Source organism: Aspergillus flavus, chromosome 4, assembly GCF_009017415.1.
Source record: "Aspergillus flavus chromosome 4, complete sequence".
Taxonomy (NCBI): domain Eukaryota; kingdom Fungi; phylum Ascomycota; class Eurotiomycetes; order Eurotiales; family Aspergillaceae; genus Aspergillus; species Aspergillus flavus.
Genome location: NC_092405.1, coordinates 3,383,513 through 3,402,042, shown reverse-complemented (window position 1 = coordinate 3,402,042; position 18,530 = coordinate 3,383,513). Strand labels below are relative to the sequence as shown.

General features: G+C 47.0%; 7 protein-coding genes across 7 annotated transcripts; 1 reads left to right on the top strand and 6 right to left on the bottom strand.

The window, feature by feature from the left end:
* Positions 1-38: 38 nt before the first annotated feature.
* Positions 39-1,625, bottom strand: F9C07_2158967 (kinase-like domain-containing protein). Its single transcript, XM_071509281.1, has 4 exons — positions 776-1,625; positions 625-727; positions 359-573; positions 39-311 (listed from the first exon to the last, which is right to left on the bottom strand). Exons 1-4 carry the CDS (start codon positions 1,292-1,294, stop codon positions 189-191), a joined length of 960 nt encoding a protein of 319 aa, XP_071366590.1. The 5' UTR covers positions 1,295-1,625; the 3' UTR covers positions 39-188.
* Positions 1,626-2,100: 475 nt separating this feature from the next.
* On the bottom strand, positions 2,101-4,683 carry F9C07_2244532 (uncharacterized protein; the record flags this gene model as incomplete). Its single annotated transcript, XM_071510032.1, has 6 exons — positions 4,498-4,683; positions 4,234-4,450; positions 3,876-4,184; positions 3,343-3,829; positions 2,632-3,268; positions 2,101-2,584 (listed from the first exon to the last, which is right to left on the bottom strand). The coding sequence occupies exons 1-6, from the start codon at positions 4,614-4,616 to the stop codon at positions 2,101-2,103; spliced, it is 2,253 nt and encodes a 750-aa protein (XP_071366589.1). The 5' UTR covers positions 4,617-4,683.
* Positions 4,684-5,514: 831 nt separating this feature from the next.
* Positions 5,515-6,197, bottom strand: F9C07_2106888 (uncharacterized protein; the record flags this gene model as incomplete). Its single annotated transcript, XM_071509015.1, has 2 exons — positions 5,515-5,798; positions 6,002-6,197. 2 exons carry the CDS (start codon positions 6,195-6,197, stop codon positions 5,515-5,517), a joined length of 480 nt encoding a protein of 159 aa, XP_071366588.1.
* A 33-nt stretch (positions 6,198-6,230) lies between these two features.
* Positions 6,231-7,298, bottom strand: F9C07_1581195 (GNAT family N-acetyltransferase). Its single transcript, XM_071508222.1, has 2 exons — positions 6,598-7,298; positions 6,231-6,532 (listed from the first exon to the last, which is right to left on the bottom strand). Exon 1 carries the CDS (start codon positions 7,130-7,132, stop codon positions 6,617-6,619), a length of 516 nt encoding a protein of 171 aa, XP_071366587.1. The 5' UTR covers positions 7,133-7,298; the 3' UTR covers positions 6,231-6,532; positions 6,598-6,616.
* A 192-nt stretch (positions 7,299-7,490) lies between these two features.
* F9C07_2069994 (fungal-specific transcription factor) lies at positions 7,491-9,826 on the top strand (the record flags this gene model as incomplete). Its single annotated transcript, XM_041292230.2, has 5 exons — positions 7,491-7,588; positions 7,654-7,775; positions 7,853-8,144; positions 8,201-9,065; positions 9,113-9,826. 5 exons carry the CDS (start codon positions 7,491-7,493, stop codon positions 9,824-9,826), a joined length of 2,091 nt encoding a protein of 696 aa, XP_041146572.2.
* A 624-nt stretch (positions 9,827-10,450) lies between these two features.
* Positions 10,451-16,321, bottom strand: F9C07_2203102 (nucleoside phosphorylase; the record flags this gene model as incomplete). Its single annotated transcript, XM_071509551.1, has 14 exons — positions 10,451-10,674; positions 10,713-11,143; positions 11,739-12,087; positions 12,220-12,295; positions 12,385-12,404; positions 12,438-12,522; positions 12,559-12,673; positions 12,726-12,862; positions 13,072-13,095; positions 13,129-13,317; positions 13,341-13,445; positions 15,309-15,914; positions 15,959-16,107; positions 16,144-16,321. 14 exons carry the CDS (start codon positions 16,319-16,321, stop codon positions 10,451-10,453), a joined length of 2,688 nt encoding a protein of 895 aa, XP_071366586.1.
* A 465-nt stretch (positions 16,322-16,786) lies between these two features.
* Positions 16,787-18,004, bottom strand: F9C07_2158957 (V-type proton ATPase proteolipid subunit). The gene is made up of 6 exons (XM_041292233.2): positions 17,805-18,004; positions 17,724-17,736; positions 17,523-17,652; positions 17,317-17,473; positions 17,151-17,254; positions 16,787-17,096 (listed from the first exon to the last, which is right to left on the bottom strand). The coding sequence occupies exons 1-6, from the start codon at positions 17,819-17,821 to the stop codon at positions 17,026-17,028; spliced, it is 492 nt and encodes a 163-aa protein (XP_041146570.2). The 5' UTR covers positions 17,822-18,004; the 3' UTR covers positions 16,787-17,025.
* Positions 18,005-18,530: the final 526 nt, after the last annotated feature.

Here is an 18,530-nt window from a genome sequence, read left to right as displayed (position 1 = left end):
GGGACTCGTAGACTATAAAACACATAATACAACCGTCACATTATTTATTGCAAAAGGCCTACACCAGGAGAATTGTACGACTTTTATAATAGAAGGGTGGTGGAAACTAGCTACATTTGCAGATTTAGAATGACAAAAAATTGTCATTTCTTGATTCAATTTACACATTCTGTGTGCCTAGACGCCGGCTAAACTTTATCATACTCAATAATCCCATAATCTCGGTTCTCCTTTAGTCTGGCCCTTTGAGCCGCCATCCATACTAAAGGGGCAAGATCGACAGGCCTCATCGTCTGGCCAAGAAATGGATGCTACCCTAGTCAGCTAGTTCTATATATAGTCAACAAGAGTAACTAACGCTTAGTAGATCTGCTGCGCTTGGACTGGACTTTGTAGAATCCAAGAAGTCTATTAGAGACGGACTCCAATGACTGGGATACATCAGGGTTTCCACGGTAGGGTTCTGTAATGAGGTTCCCGGCTGAACTAGGTATCGTAAGATCTGACCAACGGAGTGGAGATTACTCTGTGTTTCCTTCCTCGCATTCGATACAATGCTTGCTCCTATATTCGCTAGCTGGCCTTTTAGTTCTGTCTCCCATGCAATATGAAATAAGTTCTTACCGATCTTAACGCGGCCTGAAGTTGTTAAACATATATTTTCGTATAGAGACCCTTGATAGCTGATTTGGAGCTCCTCATGTATATACTTCAAACCCTCCAGGACCTAGAACAGTTAAGACTTCCAGCTACCTCTAATGGGAAATATACATACCTCTTTGCAAATGGTTGCAATATGTTTTTCTTCGATTATAGTACAGGAAATAAATCGCTCGAGCGACACATCACTATCTTCATAGACAGTGTATAGTGTCTCGGCGTGCAGAAAAACATCCTTTATATTTACCAAATTGGGGTGACTAGGCCTTGCCTGACTTTGTATGTTGCCATCGGCCGGAGCGTTGTCCAGCCTGATAAGCACAATGTCCACATGTCCTGGGGCGTGAAGCGGTCCAACAGCTAAAAATATATTGTTCGACTGGGTCAATGTGGCAAACTTCCTGTATACATCCCAAGGAGAACCCCTTTGACAAATATATGTCGATCGTCTTTTCTCAGCCCGCACATGGGTGTCGGCCTCAGAAGGTCTTTTCCTAGGGTCTTTGTGCAGGCGGCCTGGCGTCTCTTTTGGAGGTTGTGGAGATAATATTGTCATATCGTGGACTAGATCGAAGTACTGCCCCATGGAGTGAGGAAAACGGGTGAGATGCTTCTCGCTGCGGTCCGAATCCATCGTACTTGTGTCGTCGAAGTGCTTCAGCAAGATGATGATATATCTAATGCTATAATATCCAGCGGAATCGCCACATATGTAGGGCTTAGTTATAAAGCAGCCGGTGGTGAGCTAGAAAAGGCAGGCCACTATGTGTCGGCGGCAAAGCAATTTATCGAAACGAGCTGGCTCCCTTACAGGAACATATGCTAGCGCGTTACCCAAAAGGCGCGTTTTGCTTTCAATAAAGAGAAAACTTTTTATTTTTGAGTAATTCAGAAGCATGACCTCTGCCAGGAAGATTTTGCACGATTTGGGGCTTTTATCCTCCTCGCACTATACGTTGAGCGGGAAGCTCTGCAGCTAGTCCCGATATACGCCAAACAAGCAGCTATCAGCTATATCCGTCAATGATTGATGCTTACATGGCTTACTCATCTCCACCGAGCGACGGGAACTTGACTACAGAACAAAATGATGAACTCTCAAACGGCGAGGAGTCTACCTGCCATCAGCCATATCCTCTATAGATAACATTGAAAAGACTGAAGTCCTTAACCAATGTATTGCACCCGGGTACTGCGGTGACTATCTATGTACGGCATATACAAGTGGTGATCTATTTCGCATGGATGCGCGGAGCCTTTGGTGGAGTCATACTTCCAGAGAGGAAAAGACAGTTTCTGGGTAGAAGAACTACATCTCCAGAGCCCAGATGTTTAAATAGTCAATGCATTCTTTCTGTCGCTTTTAATGTCTTAATATTCAATTAGGCACCCTATATATCAGTAAATAACCGCACGATATGTTTAGCCAATTTTTCCCTTTTACTGTTCCTCCTTAGTTGGATGAATCTTTCGTTTCTTCCCACGCGGTGGATTATAGAAGTGCACATCGCGGAGGTGGCATTCCAGATTTTCCAAGGTCTGAATATTTTCCTGGCAGGCGGGGTGACGACAATGAAACATCCCTGACAGAGCTTTTGGACTGAGATGGGACTGAACATGTTTATACCACTCGCTGCGATCAAGATACTGCGTCATGCGTTTGCGAGGGCTCATAATCTCCTCCCCCAAGCAGAATGGACAGAAACCAGCTTTGACGGGAGCATTGCGAAATATAATCGGATCGCAACGAAGTAAGTTATGACTGCTAATGAGATGTTCTTCGCAGTGCTTGGTCCATTTTCCAAGGTCATTATACCATAGGTCACACTCGACACAGAGTTCCGCAAAATTGTCGGCGCTGATAGCGGCAAGTTGTTTAGCATAACAGCGGTACAGATGCAGCCACCGCCGATGAGGGTGATATCTAGCTGTGTGAATATCCACCGACACAGAAGAGTGAAGAGTTCTTACTTTTCCACTGGTTCGCCGCACAGGCACTTCCCATCAACGGGTGCAATGCTTGATAGGTAACAAACAGAAACCATTTGCGAGCAGATGGCCTCTAGGGCACGGAGTGCCATACGTCCAGTGGAGCTGCGTAACTCGGTCTCCTGGGGGAGCAATTCTGCTAGCAGGTTACGCTCCGGCATTACCTTTCGCGCATAATAAAAAACCGTCTGCGGAGCATGTTTGGACACCAATTCAAGCCGACGAGGCTGATCATGCCGTATACGGGCCAATTCATCCAAGTAGAGCCGTTGCCGTCGCGCTTCAAGATGCCGTCGTTGCTGCTCAACGGACTTAGAATCCTGGTTGTTTAATCCCATTAGCTGTCTTTTTAAAGCTTGGATCTCAGTATCAATCTGGACAACGTCATCACGATCCTGGAACTCAAGTTCTGCCTTAGCTGGTAATGATTGATAAAGCTGAGGGTTTCGGCGAGCACCCATACTGCGGTTATTTTCGATGTGATCACGCCTGCTTTGTATTCCGAGAAACGAAGCCGCTCCGTCTACCTCGACAACACGGTGAGTGTAAGACCGCCCAAACGTCCCGGGGTTTACATGACCGGAGAACTTCATCCGGGCTGTTTTTGAGAAGCTTTTGTCTGGGAATACTTAGTTTTTTTCTTCTTATCTTTTCTTACCATGAAATAACTCCGTAAATAGGAAGAGTACTAACCGGCCTCCATAAGTGCTGATCGACGGCAAGCTCGGACAGTTATATTGTCAGGATAGCCGGCCCGCTGTCCAAGCGCTGCAAACATCTTACCGAAAGCATCAGCTCCTCTTGATCTTCCAGTGGTGTTCGCGATATTTTGCTCATCGCGTGGACGAAAAATCGGTATGTCTAAGATGTTCGGCTTGAAATGAATAGTCTCAACAGATTTATCGTCCCCCTCTTGAAGAGTAGCAGCTAGTAAATCTACTCTGTCCAAGATTTCACCCGTGGAATCATAGTCACGAAAGGCCTTGTCAGCTGATGCCAAAGGGAGGAAGAATGTGAGGAGGTTCAGAATAAGCGGCATCTCCTCTGTGTATCTCTCATAGAAGCCGTGTATGGGGAGTTCTGATTGCTCCTTTCTCCAAAAGCCCTTGAGATAGTCTCGGTTGTAGTTAAGGACCAGCATGATTTCTCCTCCAACCCACTCGATACTGAGGCGAAAGTGCTACGTTGAAGTTAGTATAAATGTAAGATTTAGGAAGATTTTATACCTTGTAGCACGCGGCCATGACAGCTGCTCTTAAATTCTTTTCTGCTTCTGCCCCCCCCTGCTCGCGGGCCAAAGTTCGACGTGCTGTAGACTCATACACCTCGCCTGTCCTAGCTGAAGTAAAGCAGTACAAGAGCATTGATGCGCTGAGCTCCACCCTAGACCTCTCCGGATATATCCCACGGTACTCATAGGAGTCCTGGCACCACAGGTGCTTTTGCACAATTTTGAGGTCATTTCGAGAGAACGCATCTCTTGACATTTGAAGGTCAGGTATGTCCAACAGTTGCTTCAGATCCTTTTTCATCCACTAATTAAATAGTTAGCTTACTAATGTAGCCAATTAAGAGGGCACTGACTTCCTTAATTGTCGTACTGACGTGCTCTGGAACATGGTAGCTCCGCCGTCGGGCAAGACCAGCGTCCAAGTCTCTCCTCATCCCGTCAAGAGTGCTCAGAACTGGAGTCTTGCCTTTACTGAGTCGTCCTTTTACATTCCTTCCTAAGAATTCCATAAAACCTTTATAGGTCCGGATATCTGGTGGTGACACAGCACCTTCGTGATTTGCGACGAACCTGGTATAGTCAGCAGCGGCCAGTGAATTAGACTGGATACTCCCCACATATCAAAATACATAAGGGCACGGTCATATTCCTTCTCCGTACGGTCAAGAACAGATCTTTTTGTTTCGGAATTATCATGGTTTTCAAGCTTGATCGTCTTGAAGCCTTCGGGTAACATGGCGATTACTAAAGCTCGCTGCTGGAAGAGAAGTGTATCGACGAGTGGTGGGATTATTCACGATCAGCTTGTAGATGGGATCTGGTGAGGAAGAGCAAAGTTGGAATGAAAAATGCGACGGGTCTACAGCCGTTTATTACTACGGCGGCCTTTCTTAGTACAGCAACGAAAATGCGCTTTCTGGTCCTTCGGGTGAAGAATATTCAGGTCCCTGAAGGAGGCCCGGGAGGGCCGCTAAGAGCGGCGAGACGCCCACGACTGGCTTTGGGTGAGCACGGTCATACTAATGCTGTTGTATGTTTTTTTATGTACATTCTATATAACCTGTTGCAAGAGTCCGCTGGTAGCAGGCCTTAGATTATCCCGATCAAATGGCGGCTGACGGTCCGAATACTACTAGTGGAGCGGCCTAAGCATGGGTTTCGATCCCCAGGACAGCATCTGGTGACTACAAGCAACCGCTTCCGGCTCAAGTTACTCTTAGCTTGGCAAAATAAAAACAACTATGTGCTGAATAACTTGTGCTAGAAGTTACTAGTTCTTTGTTTAGCATTTACCCTAGTTATACAATACCCACTATCCGTCTCAATTCATCAAGAGGTATGCTTAATCCAAGGAAAGACGATACGGCAAGCGAGAAAGACAAATATACCGGAGATTCGATATCTAATACTTATGCATTGTAATGTAAGAAAATGATGTCTGAGCTCTTTCCCTTGTACCAGATAACCACCATACCATTCTTTCAATGATTCCCACTGCAGTCCCGGCTCTTAAAAAGAGTAGCAGCATCAAGCACAGTCCCGCTGGAACTGCTGATAAACTCATGAGTTAGGTGCGTGCAGTTGTGGGAAGTCAACTTGCTCCAACCATAGGCCGAGTCGAATGCCGCGCGCGACTAAGGCTGGAGGGGATAGGATAAGGAATCCAGTCCATCGTAGTGACCAGCAGCACCGTTGGTAATATACCATGGGGCGCTGGGGTTGTTCAAGCCGTTAGGGTTAGGGTCAGCATTAAAAGTCCTGATTGGTGCATTTCGCTCGTATAAGTGCGTGCGACCAGAGAGCACGAGGTCAACGCCATGCTTGAGAAAGATCGGCTCAAAAACCTTACGACAGTCTTCGCAGACTGTGCCGCTCTCGTTCTTGGCGCTGATGTACCAGGGACGGTGACCGGCTGCGACTATTAGTTAGTCCTGATAGGGCAGCTCAATGTCGACCGATCCTTGCCTTTCTCTATCTACAGAGGAGGGTATGAGGATGGGGTTTCAAGAAACATACCGGCGATAATCAATGGGGCCTTGTTTCGATCCACAGAGCTCAAATCCTTCTCAAGTCATTTGGGCTGGGCATCGCAAAGCGTGCTAAATGGGCCGCTTTCCTCACCCTCGCTTCCTCCAATTTCATCCGGACCGATGAAACCGTGCCCGAGGTCAGTTTCCGTGTCGAATTGAATGTAATGCACCATGCCACTGTCGAATGAATACGGAGTTGCCCACACCTCCAGACTGGGGGCTGGGCATGCGGAAGTGGTTACGATAGCCGGTGAAGTTGGTTTGACCGGGCATACAGATGGAGACATTGTAGGAGAGGTGATGCGCTGAGTCGCTTGTACCACCGTTGTCACCTAAGACACATTAGACCGCGTCCGTTGACCTCTGCTTATTTTGGAATGTTTAACAAAGTAAATGAATCTTTTGTAAATGGAACTTGATTATACTTCGTTCAATCCAACTGATAGATGTTATAAATTCTTGTCTCTATGATTGTTGGTAACATTTGCTATTTAGGCCCCGTTCAATATTGCCCATCCACTATCGACAATACTTCCAAGGGAAATGTATATATAAAGAAGATAATGAATAAAGCACAGAACCTGATAGCCTTCAGCAGTAACCCCAACATCTGGTTTCCGAGCTAGAAAGTGAGATTTAAATTAGAATTGGCTGTACGGTGGGAACGACAAATAAGTTAATAATTACCTCAGCTAGATTGTTCCTCCTATAGGACCAGTTCCCAGTATTCTCCAACCGACTTCATGCCTAGTGTCTCCTCCTCTTCTGACTTCATAAGCTTATATCCCTCCTTTTGGTAAAGGCGTCGCGCCGAAGTTAAGCCACTGTTTGTCCACAATCGTATTCGTGAATATCCGACCTCGTGAGCAAAACTTGTACATTGCTGGATCAAGTTACGGCCAAGTCCCAGTCCTCGTGCACTAGGTTCGACAAGAAGAAGGCGCAGTTTTGCCCCATTGAGATCCGAGTCCCTGTCCTTCACTAACAGCACGCAACCGATGAATGACCCATCACGTTCGGCAACCCAACAGCGTTGGCATTTTGGATCATAGTGTTCGATGAAATCGGAGGCAACCCTAGCCACGAGGCCCTCAAAACGCTCTGTCCATCCGTATTCTTGATTATACAAGATCCCATGCCGATGAACTATCCATCCTAAGTCACCAGGGCGATGTTGTCGTAATACGTAAGAACTGACACTGGTAGTTGCCACTAATGCCATTGAAAGTATGGGAGAGATAGGTCTGTCGGAAACAGGTTGGTTATGATAGATGAAGAGGAAAAGTATGAAGGAAGTTCAGTCAAGGTCGGGAGAGGTGTGCCATTAGGGTTATATATTCCTACACATAGTTTCTGCTCCTTGTCACCCGTGGCAATTAACAACTTCCCAAACAAAGATTGCCGGTCGGCTAAAATCAAGGGGAGCCGGTATGACTCCCTTTTGATTGGCTGGCCAGAGTTGATGTGGAAAAGTTGCCAAGCGAAAGCTCTCATTTAAATTGAATCACTGGTTTATCGGCCAACCTTAAAACCACCGACCGGAGGATTTTTGAACAACCCCACAAAGAGTCCGGCTCCAAATGATTCGCCAAATGAGTCAGGAGAACCGTCTTATCACGCACGTAAGAAGCTCGGCTCATCACCCGAGGAAGCCTTTGGGAATCAAGCGCTCTGTAGCGTAAGTGCGATCACCAAGACCGTGAAGTTAAGTCTCTGAACAAGGCTTTGAGACTTAGTTGCCAGAGATGCCATTCGCAGAAAGTCAAGTGCACCGGCGGAAAGCCCTGTTCTAGATGCCTGGTGGCTGGGTGTGAGAAAGAATGCAGATATATTAAACGCGACCGCAAAGTCCGTGTCGATGAAAGGTAGGGCTCCCTTGCCTATCCCGATAATATAATTAGTACTAAGGGTCCACACTGATGTCCGAACATTAGCTACCTAGAGCAACTGATCCAAGACAGTCAAGAACTTCATCGAAATCAGCGAGAGTCAGTCAGCAATATCACCTTCGGGGCAGAGAGTGGTGGCGTTCCAACCTCCACACGTAATCCAATATCAGAGAATGACTCCAGTACACGAAATCCGCTATTAAAGGACTGGGCGTGGTTTCAAACACAGAACAAGTCGGCTCTCCCCATCTATGTTAGCGAGGTAGCCTGTACTGCATTTGCAACGCGCCTGTGCCAATGCTTGAATAGCAAGGACGCTTCGACTTCAGACATGCCACGAGTGAGGTATGTTAAGGAGTCTGCTCTGGGAGTTCTTTCATACGAGAGAGTGAATGGCCTAGCCTTGCCTGCGCTCGATTGCTTGTGAATACTGCGCTTGGCCACGCCAATCCACCATTCCACCTCGCACTGCGGAAGACCAGCGTGGACTACCTTCAAACTATTTACCAAAACGCATCCTTCGACGATCCTGTTTTAGTGTGCAAGTACTTTGCTCTTTTTGCTCTAGGTGAAGTATGCTCGGTTCCGAGTGGCAGACTGAACAATGACACTTCACCTGGCACAACTTACTATGCGCGTGCCATCAATATGATTTCTGTGCTACCGGAGAGACCCAATATGGCCCATATAGAGGCTCTCTTAATTCTGGTATTACTTTCTCTCTTCCTCTTTACCTCGGGATTTACTGACCTGTATGAGGCACTTTGTAGTCAATTTCTGAACAGGTGGCATTCAGCCTATGTTCTGGTAGGAATCGCGTTGCGACTTGGATTGTCTGCTGGCTTCCATCATAACATCCCCGAGACGCAATACCCTGATCCCATCGCAAGGGAGAATCGCATTCGTGTGTGGTGGACGATATACATCTTTGATCGCTTTTGGGGGCTAAAGCTTGGACTTCCAATGCAGGTCAACGATGATGATATCCATGTTGATTTTCCTTCAAACCTCGCTGTTGAAACATTCCACGACGAGTTCGCAGACAGTTCATACCAGGTGGCTGTCATAGAGCTTGCCAGGATTTCTACACATATTATGCGAAATATCTACAGCCGCCAAAAATCTGCGGAAACATTATTACAAAGAGAGCAAAAGCTTCTGAACGAGATGAAGCAGTGGATGCAGTCAGTTCCTGATCATATTCGGCTCCAACCTGACACCCATAATCCCAGGTGTACCGTTCTTATTCATCTACAATTCAACTATGTGGGCTCTTGTTTTCCTCGGCCTTGTATCACTACTGACTGAACTAGTGTTTGATTCTTGCCATACGCCCACTATTGCTGGGCATACTCGATCATATTGCAACAACAGATTTCAGCCCCGAAACTACGTTATCGCCTGCCCTGGCCGCCTTGACCGAAGCGTGCATTCATTCTGCACGGCACACCTTGATTCTCTGTGCTGATGAATGGACGAAAGGATCTATCTCCGTGTTTGGATTCGCCTTCGCACAGTACATTTTCACATCGTCGCTTGTCCTTGTTATTTCAAATCTCCTCCCATATGGAAATGCGGATGACTTAGCATCTATTGATACCGCTGCGGAGATGTTAAGGTCTTTCGCCGCAGATGGTAACCTCATGGCCGGTGATCTTTACGAACATATTCAGAAAGTTCAAAAGTGCCATAGAAGCGGTAGATTCTCCTCACGGTTACCTTCAACCCTAGGCAATACAATGATTCAGGTTCAGGAACCTTGTGAAGATGATGCTCCATCTGTACCGCATCCCACAGCGACTACCTACGTACCGCCGACCAACTCACAGATATATCCCACCAGCGTTGCACAGCTTCCTATTTCAGACCCGCAGTATAAGACGGCAGAGATGTCCCTGTACCAACCAACGATGGAGGATTTCCTAACCCAATCGGTTACAGACATTGGTTTGTTAGACCCCGAAGAAATATCAACGAATCTTCCAGACTCGTGGCCTAGCATTCCGCTATGGACCAACGACTTCTGAGGGCGTTCCCATGTTGCACTAAACCTTGACCCTGATTCATGCTTCAGTCTATGATTCGATCGGTCACACTATCTGATATATTATTATACGGTCTTAGCTTCAGTAGCTGAGAGACGAACCAGTTTGCCCTATGTACTTTGACTGTGATAGCGAATGTATGTTTATATCTAAGCTGTACCGATATCCGAGCTACCCACATTCGGTTCGATGGAGGGTTTGTGTGTTGACGTTAACGACAAGACTCATAATTAATGGCTGAAAGCAATACGTTAACCATTTCCACCTGATTGCGACTATGGAATGATTCAAGATGCAGTGGTACTCCGTCAGTAGCCTGTAGCATTATTTATTGGGTCGTGTTAAAAGGACAGTTACATCCTTATTGATTGGAATAGGATACTTAGAAAGCACGCTTCAAATATCTATCATAATAATTAAATCAGCAGGAAAGCTCCCACTAAGAATAAGCGCTGAACTAGTCTAAAGCAACAATACCACGGCTGGAGTCTGCGATCGATGCCCTGGGAGCCCAGCTATACCGCTCTAAGGGCTTGCTTGGTTTATTCGAACTGTGTGTTCAATATAAATGGACAGGCCTTCTGTAAGGTATCCGCAAATCGTCATCTAGTGCTGCTTATATAGTCTTTGATCACTTGGGTTGCAGTTCGCTCCAGCCCGCAAGACTGCAACTACTTCCTCATGGCCATTCCTTTCAGCATACATTAGTGGTGTCAACCCTTGTCCGTCCTTTGAGCTGACATCGACCTTGTTTGAGCTTAGTAGTATTTCCACCACCTCCTTGAACCCCTTCTCTGCAGCATAGAACAGGGGGGTCCGGCCGTCATCAGCTTGGACTCGGCCAGAGTCACAATTAAATCCGGTTCACCATTATCCGTGGCTTGTGGTATCCGCAGTGTATCTGTCTCTTTGGAGTCGACATCCAAGGTATCTGACCTCAGCAGAACTTCCACCACATCCCTATGGCCATTCTCCGCGGCATATGACAAAGGGGCCCGACCACCAATGAATTTAAAGTTAATATCAGCATTTCTCTCGACTAATAGCTTCACAACTGATCCATGCCCGTTTTCCGCCGCCAAGGATAGCGGCGTCCGAATGAAAGTACTTTGCTTGGGCTGAGTGCCAGGCCAATCGAGCAGCTGGGTGACAAGCGCTAGATCTCCTCTCTCTGCAGCCCGTGACAGCGGTGTTCGATAATATTGGTAGAATAAGGCTGCAATAGGCGCTCCAATGAGTCGTAGGAGTCCGTGGATTTCCTGAAATACCTCAGCTCTCCCTTCAAGCTTTTCGAGTCCTCTGGAGAGCTTCCGAAATGGACGTTCAAGGGGGAATAATATGTCGCCATAGAAATACCCGAGTCGAATTCCCATTTTTTGATAACCCTAAAACAACCTCGTGAAAAGAGCAGATTCTTCATCCTCTTCAACCCCACCTGCCTCTCGCTGTTGATGTCGGCGGTCCCATCGCTGCATGGTAGGAGCCATAATCCTTGTGCTTAATTGCATGGTTTGAAGGGCGACACCACGGCGCCAGTCTACTCCAGCCCGATCTTTTCCTACGCCTGTAATATATGCCTCGAACCTCTTCCAAAGGATGGTCTCATGTCGCACCCAAAGGTCCTCGAATTCAGGAAGTCTATAAACACGATTAACGTTGGCTTTCTTGTCAAGGAGCATTTTGACAATCTCCTGGGATCCATTCTCAATCGCTCGGGATAATGCGGTCCTTCCGCTTCGTTCTTCCTTGTTAATATTAGCCCCTTTGTCCAGGAGCACTCTCACAATCGTTCCGTGAGCATTGCTGGCGGAATAGTGCAGTGGAGTAGCTCCGTGCTTATCCTGTGTTGGTCGATCGGCTCCCAAGCCATCTCCTTAGCCTCCCCCTCTTTTACAACAGTAGCGACATTATGTCCTTATTGGCGCTCCGCCCTGCCCAATGCAGCGCTGTTCTTCCATAACTATCTTTGGCATTGATGTTCGTGTTCTTGTTGTTGACCAGTAATTTCACCATAGCTTTGTGCCCATTTCGTACCGCCCAGTGTAGAGCCGTCGTTCCATGGTTGTCTTTGGCGTTGATGTCCAGTTTCCCTCGGAGAAAACGTTCCAGCAATTGGTCGATTCCGAAGTATGCGAGAATGTGCAACTTCGTGACATCCTTCCTCCGTTGCAGGCTGTATTGTGAAAGGCTCATGACTCTTATTGCACATTGCAGCTTGTCCCTCGTCTCGAGGAGTTCCTGAGCTTGCGCTTTGATAGGGCTCGCGTCTTTCTCACTTTTCCAGTCAAGCTCCTGTCGTGCATGGGATCCCCACTGCTCAGCAGCGTAGACAACGGGAGGAGCACCTGCTAGTTGCTCCCTCAGGCTGTCCTCACTATTGGGGCTGTGGCCTAATGTTAAAAATGACTCGAGGCAGGTTGTTGCAATACCTGGAGCATCCCTGAGCCAGTGCTTTTGTTTTTTTTTTTTTTTTTCTCAAGGTATACTTGAGCAGTTAAATGGAGTAGGCGGACTGTTCATGATCTCTGGTTTATATCGACCAGGCATTCACAAAGGTCATCTGGAATCCTGGAGGCTGTTCCTTTTCCACAACCCAGAGCCAAAGCCCCGTCTAATTCTCTAACGGTCAGATAGCGGGAACGCCGAAGTGAGCCAGTACAGAATTTGTCTCGCAACCTCTAGTTGCCTTTTAAGCTTCCTCCTAATCTTTCCACGGTGTCCTCAAGTGCTTTGTCCATGTTATCCGGCAGACCATTCATCCAGGTAACGAATTCGTCCTTCCTTCGCGTCGGACGTAGCGTATCCATATGCAGTTTCACTAGAAGAAATCTACAAAGTCCAGGTTAGTGCTTCACACCCTGATAAATATGGTAATACTGACATTTCATCACTCCCCTTTACCACAGTATTCACAATGTGAACTTTCTCCTGATCTGATAGCCCTCCACTGTCGCGCGAGATGTCAACCTTGATTCGGCTATCCGCATATGATTTTAAGTCTTCTTCAGAGGGATGAATCTCCACGGTTGTCTACATGGGGAACAAGTACAGAAGGCGTCTCTGCGACCGGGAGGTGACCAGGAGGTTCACTGCTGGCTCTAACGAGCGAAGTTTGTTGAGTTCTTCCACAAACTCTTCACGAGTTTCCTCCCCAATTCATCCAGGGCATCCACAATGAGGAAGACTTTGAGTATCTGCGGATTCCATGGTAGAAGTATCTTGTGAACTTCATCAACATCTGGAAGTGTATGCTTCTCGTCATCAATCTGGCGCAGTTATTTCACCTCATCATCAACAGGACCCCCACGGGCGACAACCAGCTGCAGCAAAAGGCTAGCCAGGATACTGTCCACGGTCTGGCGAGCTTGACCCTTAAAATTGCAATATACGCAGGCTACACCAGCCTTGTTATTCGCGTTGAACTCTCTCCGGAGGTGATCAACGATGATCGATCTGTTGATCCATCCTTTGAGCTTGAAACCCATTGCTTGAATGCCTCACTGCTCAGTAGCGTTGTGCCTGTCCACTGTGGTCTTTTTCTGAATAGGTCCTGCTGAGTTTGAAGGAAATTAAGTGAGGATAGCCAAGTATGAATTTTTTTCTTTCACGAAATGTTTAATGTTAGCAATAATAAATCCTAAAAACACTAGATAAACGCTAGATAGTTAAGCGGCTTGCTCTGAGTCTCAATGTATATATCCCCTTGTGGGGACACATTCCCAGAAATCATATGTCCATTCTCTACTTTATACCTCCCAAGATATACGTGATTGCCTCCAGGAGAAGCATCCGTGCTATTGTTGCGCTTAACCATGGGTTCTGGTCTAGGGATGCCATGCTGGTGGGAGTATTGTAACGTCATAATATCTGGCTTGGGTTCAGAATCCTGAGATATCGTGGTATATACAATGTCACATTTACCATATATCCAAGTTTGATCGCTGGAGAAAATTCCAGGGCAAAAGTCTAAGGAATAATTGACACTTATAAACGGTTTGGACACATGTGCACGACCGGCATGTTTTATTTCCTCTTTCGCCTTCCCTTCTTTTCTATTGTCGTTGCCCTTGCTTTCGGTGCAGCCTCATTCTGTAAAGGATATTGCGGCCTTCGCCTCAGAGAGAGTCTTCAACCTCATCAAGAGCAGAGGGTCCAAGCTACCCGGCTCAAGCTAGAGTGTTTGCTTTACTGAGTATGCTTTACACTATGTGACGTGTGATATGGGGCAGGTGCCTTGTGACGTTTGGCTTCTCTCAGACAAAAAGAGCTGGTCATGAAAAAGAAAGGCACCCGATTCATGACCCTAGCTACTCACGGCTAGGTGATTAATAGAGCCGAACCGTATCCTAGATGAGGTGCCAAGCCGACCAACTACCCTCCAACACACTAGCATACCCCTCTGTTACACATAGATTTACTTAATAGACGAATGTTGGAGAATACGCTCAATTCCGTTTAGTTTCGGCGTTGACCGGTGGCAGTAACTGTGTCTTACAGGATTCCCTTTCAGGACCCGGCGCTGGCACAGGGGACTTAGGCTTCCTGCACCTACAAATCTTCCAAAGAAAAGCTGTCTAGTGTATCTCGCCAACTGTGACAGTTCGACGAGCGTCAGCCTCCGAAATGGGGAACGTGTCAATGTGGAATCACTCGCTAAGGCTGCACGGATCGGCCCTGAGCCAGCCGTCCACTGCCACCCAAGGTGAGGAAGAAGGCTCGGAAAATTGTTTCCGGTATGTACGGGATATCGCCTTATATTTCTAACCACAGAACAGTTATTCTAATACGAAATTTGTCAACTATACAACTTATAGAAGAACCCGAATATGCCGGGTTGGGCAGGGTTCTTTGTACACACACAGCGCCAGCTCCCAGGGGATGATCTACCGCACGATCGACATGTCCGGGCAATGATTGGTGGGGAGGACTTGGAGGGGTATTTACTAATGTGCTGACTCTCAGTAATAGCTCAGATGACCCTGTATAGCTGCCTAGTCTTTTTTTGTTTCGTACCTCCAACCTATCTTTCAGCCTCCCTGACCACGCCGAGTAGTCATTGAGCGCGGTTGTGGAATGTGTCGGCATTTAGTATGCCACGAGGTATAGTCAAAATAGTTTAAAATATGTATATATATATTTAGTATTTTTTCGATTAATAGGTTAGCTTCCAACTACAGCTGCTACAAGTGCTTTCAGCGAACCACATCTCAGTTTCTGTGTGGTTACGACGTGTGAGTTTATTAGGGCACGAGCATTTGGCTGTCAATTTAAATTGCTTGGTAGGCGTGGAGCCTGACTACTACCTGAAACCCGTCAGGATGAAGCTGCAGTTTTATAACCAAATATAACATCAAAAGGTAGAGTCTCGACTATGGGAACCGGTCCTGATATTTCTATCCCTCCCGGCATTTTGATTTCTCAAAAATATCGGTCCGCCGCCGGAGAAGAATGTCCCAGAATAGACCGACCTGTCAGGACTCATGAGGCTTGATTCACTCGCAGCTGTCGATCGTACATCGGCAGGATCCTTTCCCACAACTTCGACAGGAAGCACAACGGAGAGGAGCTCTTTTGCATATGCTGCTGCCGTTGCTATGGCATAGCCGTGCCACTGATCGTTCTTGTGAAATTCCGCATAGTCGCTAATACCCCGGATGACGAGACATGGAAAGTGACCCACCAACCCGGCAGCCTCCATCTCTAAACATATGATTCCCAGCTGGCGTGCCAGTCGGTCTCGAGGTTTAGCATCCTTCATTGCTTGGTTACAAGATGCAATCAGACCGTAGTGGATTCTCGGTTCAGTTGAAGACCGAGTAGGTCGGTTCACTAGCTGGGTGTGGTCGCAGCTTTCACAACTACGACGGGGAGCCATGTGGTCATATTCAGGGTGGAAGAGCTTGTCTTCCTCTTGACCTTGATACGTGAATTCACTAGTATGGCTGGAAGTCATAATTGCCGACTGGGAAATGTGCTTCGAAAGGTCGCAGCCGTTCAATAAATTGTTCGCCTGGTGTTTATTCAGTGCCGTCAACAGCAGCTGCGACGGCTTATTCAACGTCCCAGTGCGCTCAAATCGCCCCCCTCGGATGACTTTCCCGTAGTGTACTGGACCACTTCCCGGAAGCCTTTCGTCGGGTTGCTAACTACAACGTCTCCCAGTCGAATATCCGCGCCTCTGCTTGGTACTCCTCCGCCAATCCCCACCATCAATGAGAAACGGAGCGATGGGAATCTGGGCATCATTTGGGAGGCCACGATCGCTGCAGATGTCGTTCCGTATACTCATGAAGGTAGACAGGCGATGACAATATTGTGAGAACCCACCGTACCGAGTGTGTAGGTGTTGTGATCACCTAGCGAGCTCGACAGGTCTGGATGAACTTCATCCAGCATTGCTTTGGCTGCAGCCATTTCTAATGGAAGCGCACAGATCCATCCAACCGTGTAGTCGTTATGCGACAATGGTGCCTTCATAGTACCCGTCTTGTAGGTAACCGGAGTGTTTTACCTGGTTCTATTGAGGTGAGGTATGGCTGCACTTAGATTGTCTTTGGTGATGAGCAGAGCGCCGTACAGGAATCTGATAGATATTATTCTCCTGTTACTGAGTATAATTATCAAACCACAGGAGTCGTGAAGATTTATATGGAGACTTCTTACTTTCCCTCTATTCATCTGTTGTTTTAAGTGCCTACTTCTGTGTACAGCTCAGGAAGATCTGAAGAAATGCCCTTCTGTTGCGCAGGTCAGCCTTGTCTGTCGATGAGGGGTAGACACGCTTTAGTGGGGATCTACTGCTACCCAACGTACTCTGACTGGATAGTCTGATCGTTATTTGGAGGCAACCAGGCAGGAATGCAGATGTGATGCAAGTCGTGATGTTTTCAGATAGTATTGGTTGTTCAACTAGATCCCTGAACTAATGAGTAGATCAGGTGGTCTTATATATCTTTAACCATGAACATTACTGGGAATGCGTATAAGATCCAAGTCTTGGCTTTGATAATTTATCTAGCAAAGACCTAGGCAAACAGATCGGAGGTTTTCCCGAAAGCTTTCCATGTCCTTATATATTGGTGGCAGATATATCTATCCAATGGCTAACCTAGTATCCACGAAAATATGAGAGACGAGAGCATGTATGTATTATATCAAACCTACCCACAAGCGCTCAGTAATCACTCACATCTATGCTTTACTATTCCAGCCCTAGAGTTCATCAAGAGCGCAACTATCAACCCATAAAGCCCTGAGGACAACATTAGTGCAGGAAGCCATATGAAGGATAGGCAACTTTACTCACCTAGGACTTCAGCAAAAATAAGAATGAGAATCATGCCCACGTAAAGTCGAGGCTGCTGCCCCGTTCCCCTCACACCAGCATCGCCCACAATCCCGATAGCAAATCTATTATCAAAGTCAATTAAAGGCTAATTATCCGAAGTGATACTTTGACAATCCCTTCTTACCCAGCGGCTAGCCCTGCGAGCCCAACTGCGAGCCCTGCACCCATTTGCACAATACTGGTGTAAAGGGTTATCTTCTGAGCGAGATTGTTTGCGATTAATACGGACACAACTAGTCCGTAAATACCAAGGATTCCGGCCATGACAACGGGGACGATATCTGAAATCTTCTGTTAATGCGTCGTGATAGTGGATCGATAATCACATACTCTTGACGATTAGATCGGGTCTCAGGACACCCATTGAGGAGATCCCAACCCCAGCCTTTGCAGTGCCATACGCGGCACCGAAAGAAGTCAAGACAATAGCGCAGGTGCACCCTACGGCAGCAAAGAAAGGCTGGGATTCAGATTAGTTACCGGCTTGACATCATACATCTTCATCTCTAGGTATGGTGGTGTTGCACGTACTGCGTAGACAGGGCTGCTCGTGCTTATGTTAGCATATTATAAAAGGTTATATTATAGCTATGGATATTGGCAAACACTCACCAAAACTCTGAAAGCATGATGACTGGCTGCTGCTTGTCCCAATGTCGCGAGAGACTCCAGAAACTGGAATTATGGTCGAGTCTAAGGTGTAATAGTAAGGAAGAGGAAAGAATAGTCTACAAGCGACGTACTGGCGATGAGGTGGGCTTCTGCCTTTATACCACTTTTATACCCTCTCCGGGAGTACCTTGGCTATGTAATGGACAATCTAGGCAGCAATAAGTGGACGGCCCAGTCGCAGAAAAGGTGGTATGAGGCGCCAAAAGTACCACGCGCGAGTCACTTCGGATCTTTTCGGAGCAGTTCGCACATGGGGCTTATATATCGTGATTACCTTGGATGTACGGAGACGGGCTGGCGAGCTCGGCTTCGTTACTTTGAAACAGTCTGGTCGGTCCTTTGCAGCTCAATGGTAGTAGTGTCCCTATGAGTTGTCTCGTAGACGAGCCATTGATGCGAAGGGTTTGGCCAGAAGTCGTAGTCTTTGTGTAATAAGTATAGTGAGACCTGCGTGCAGACAATGCCGAAGCCAACGCTAGCAGGTGGTATACAGGAAATCGATGCAAGTATAGTTGTTGGGATCTTATGAGGAACGGCTATATAGTTAGCATGGCCCTGAAGTTAGCTTCGAAAAATTGGACTCTACCATAATATGAGCATTGAGAGACTACAGTGGCTGTTCATGTTTGGTAGGCATGATCCTGTTTAGCTGGAAGTTTGAACTTA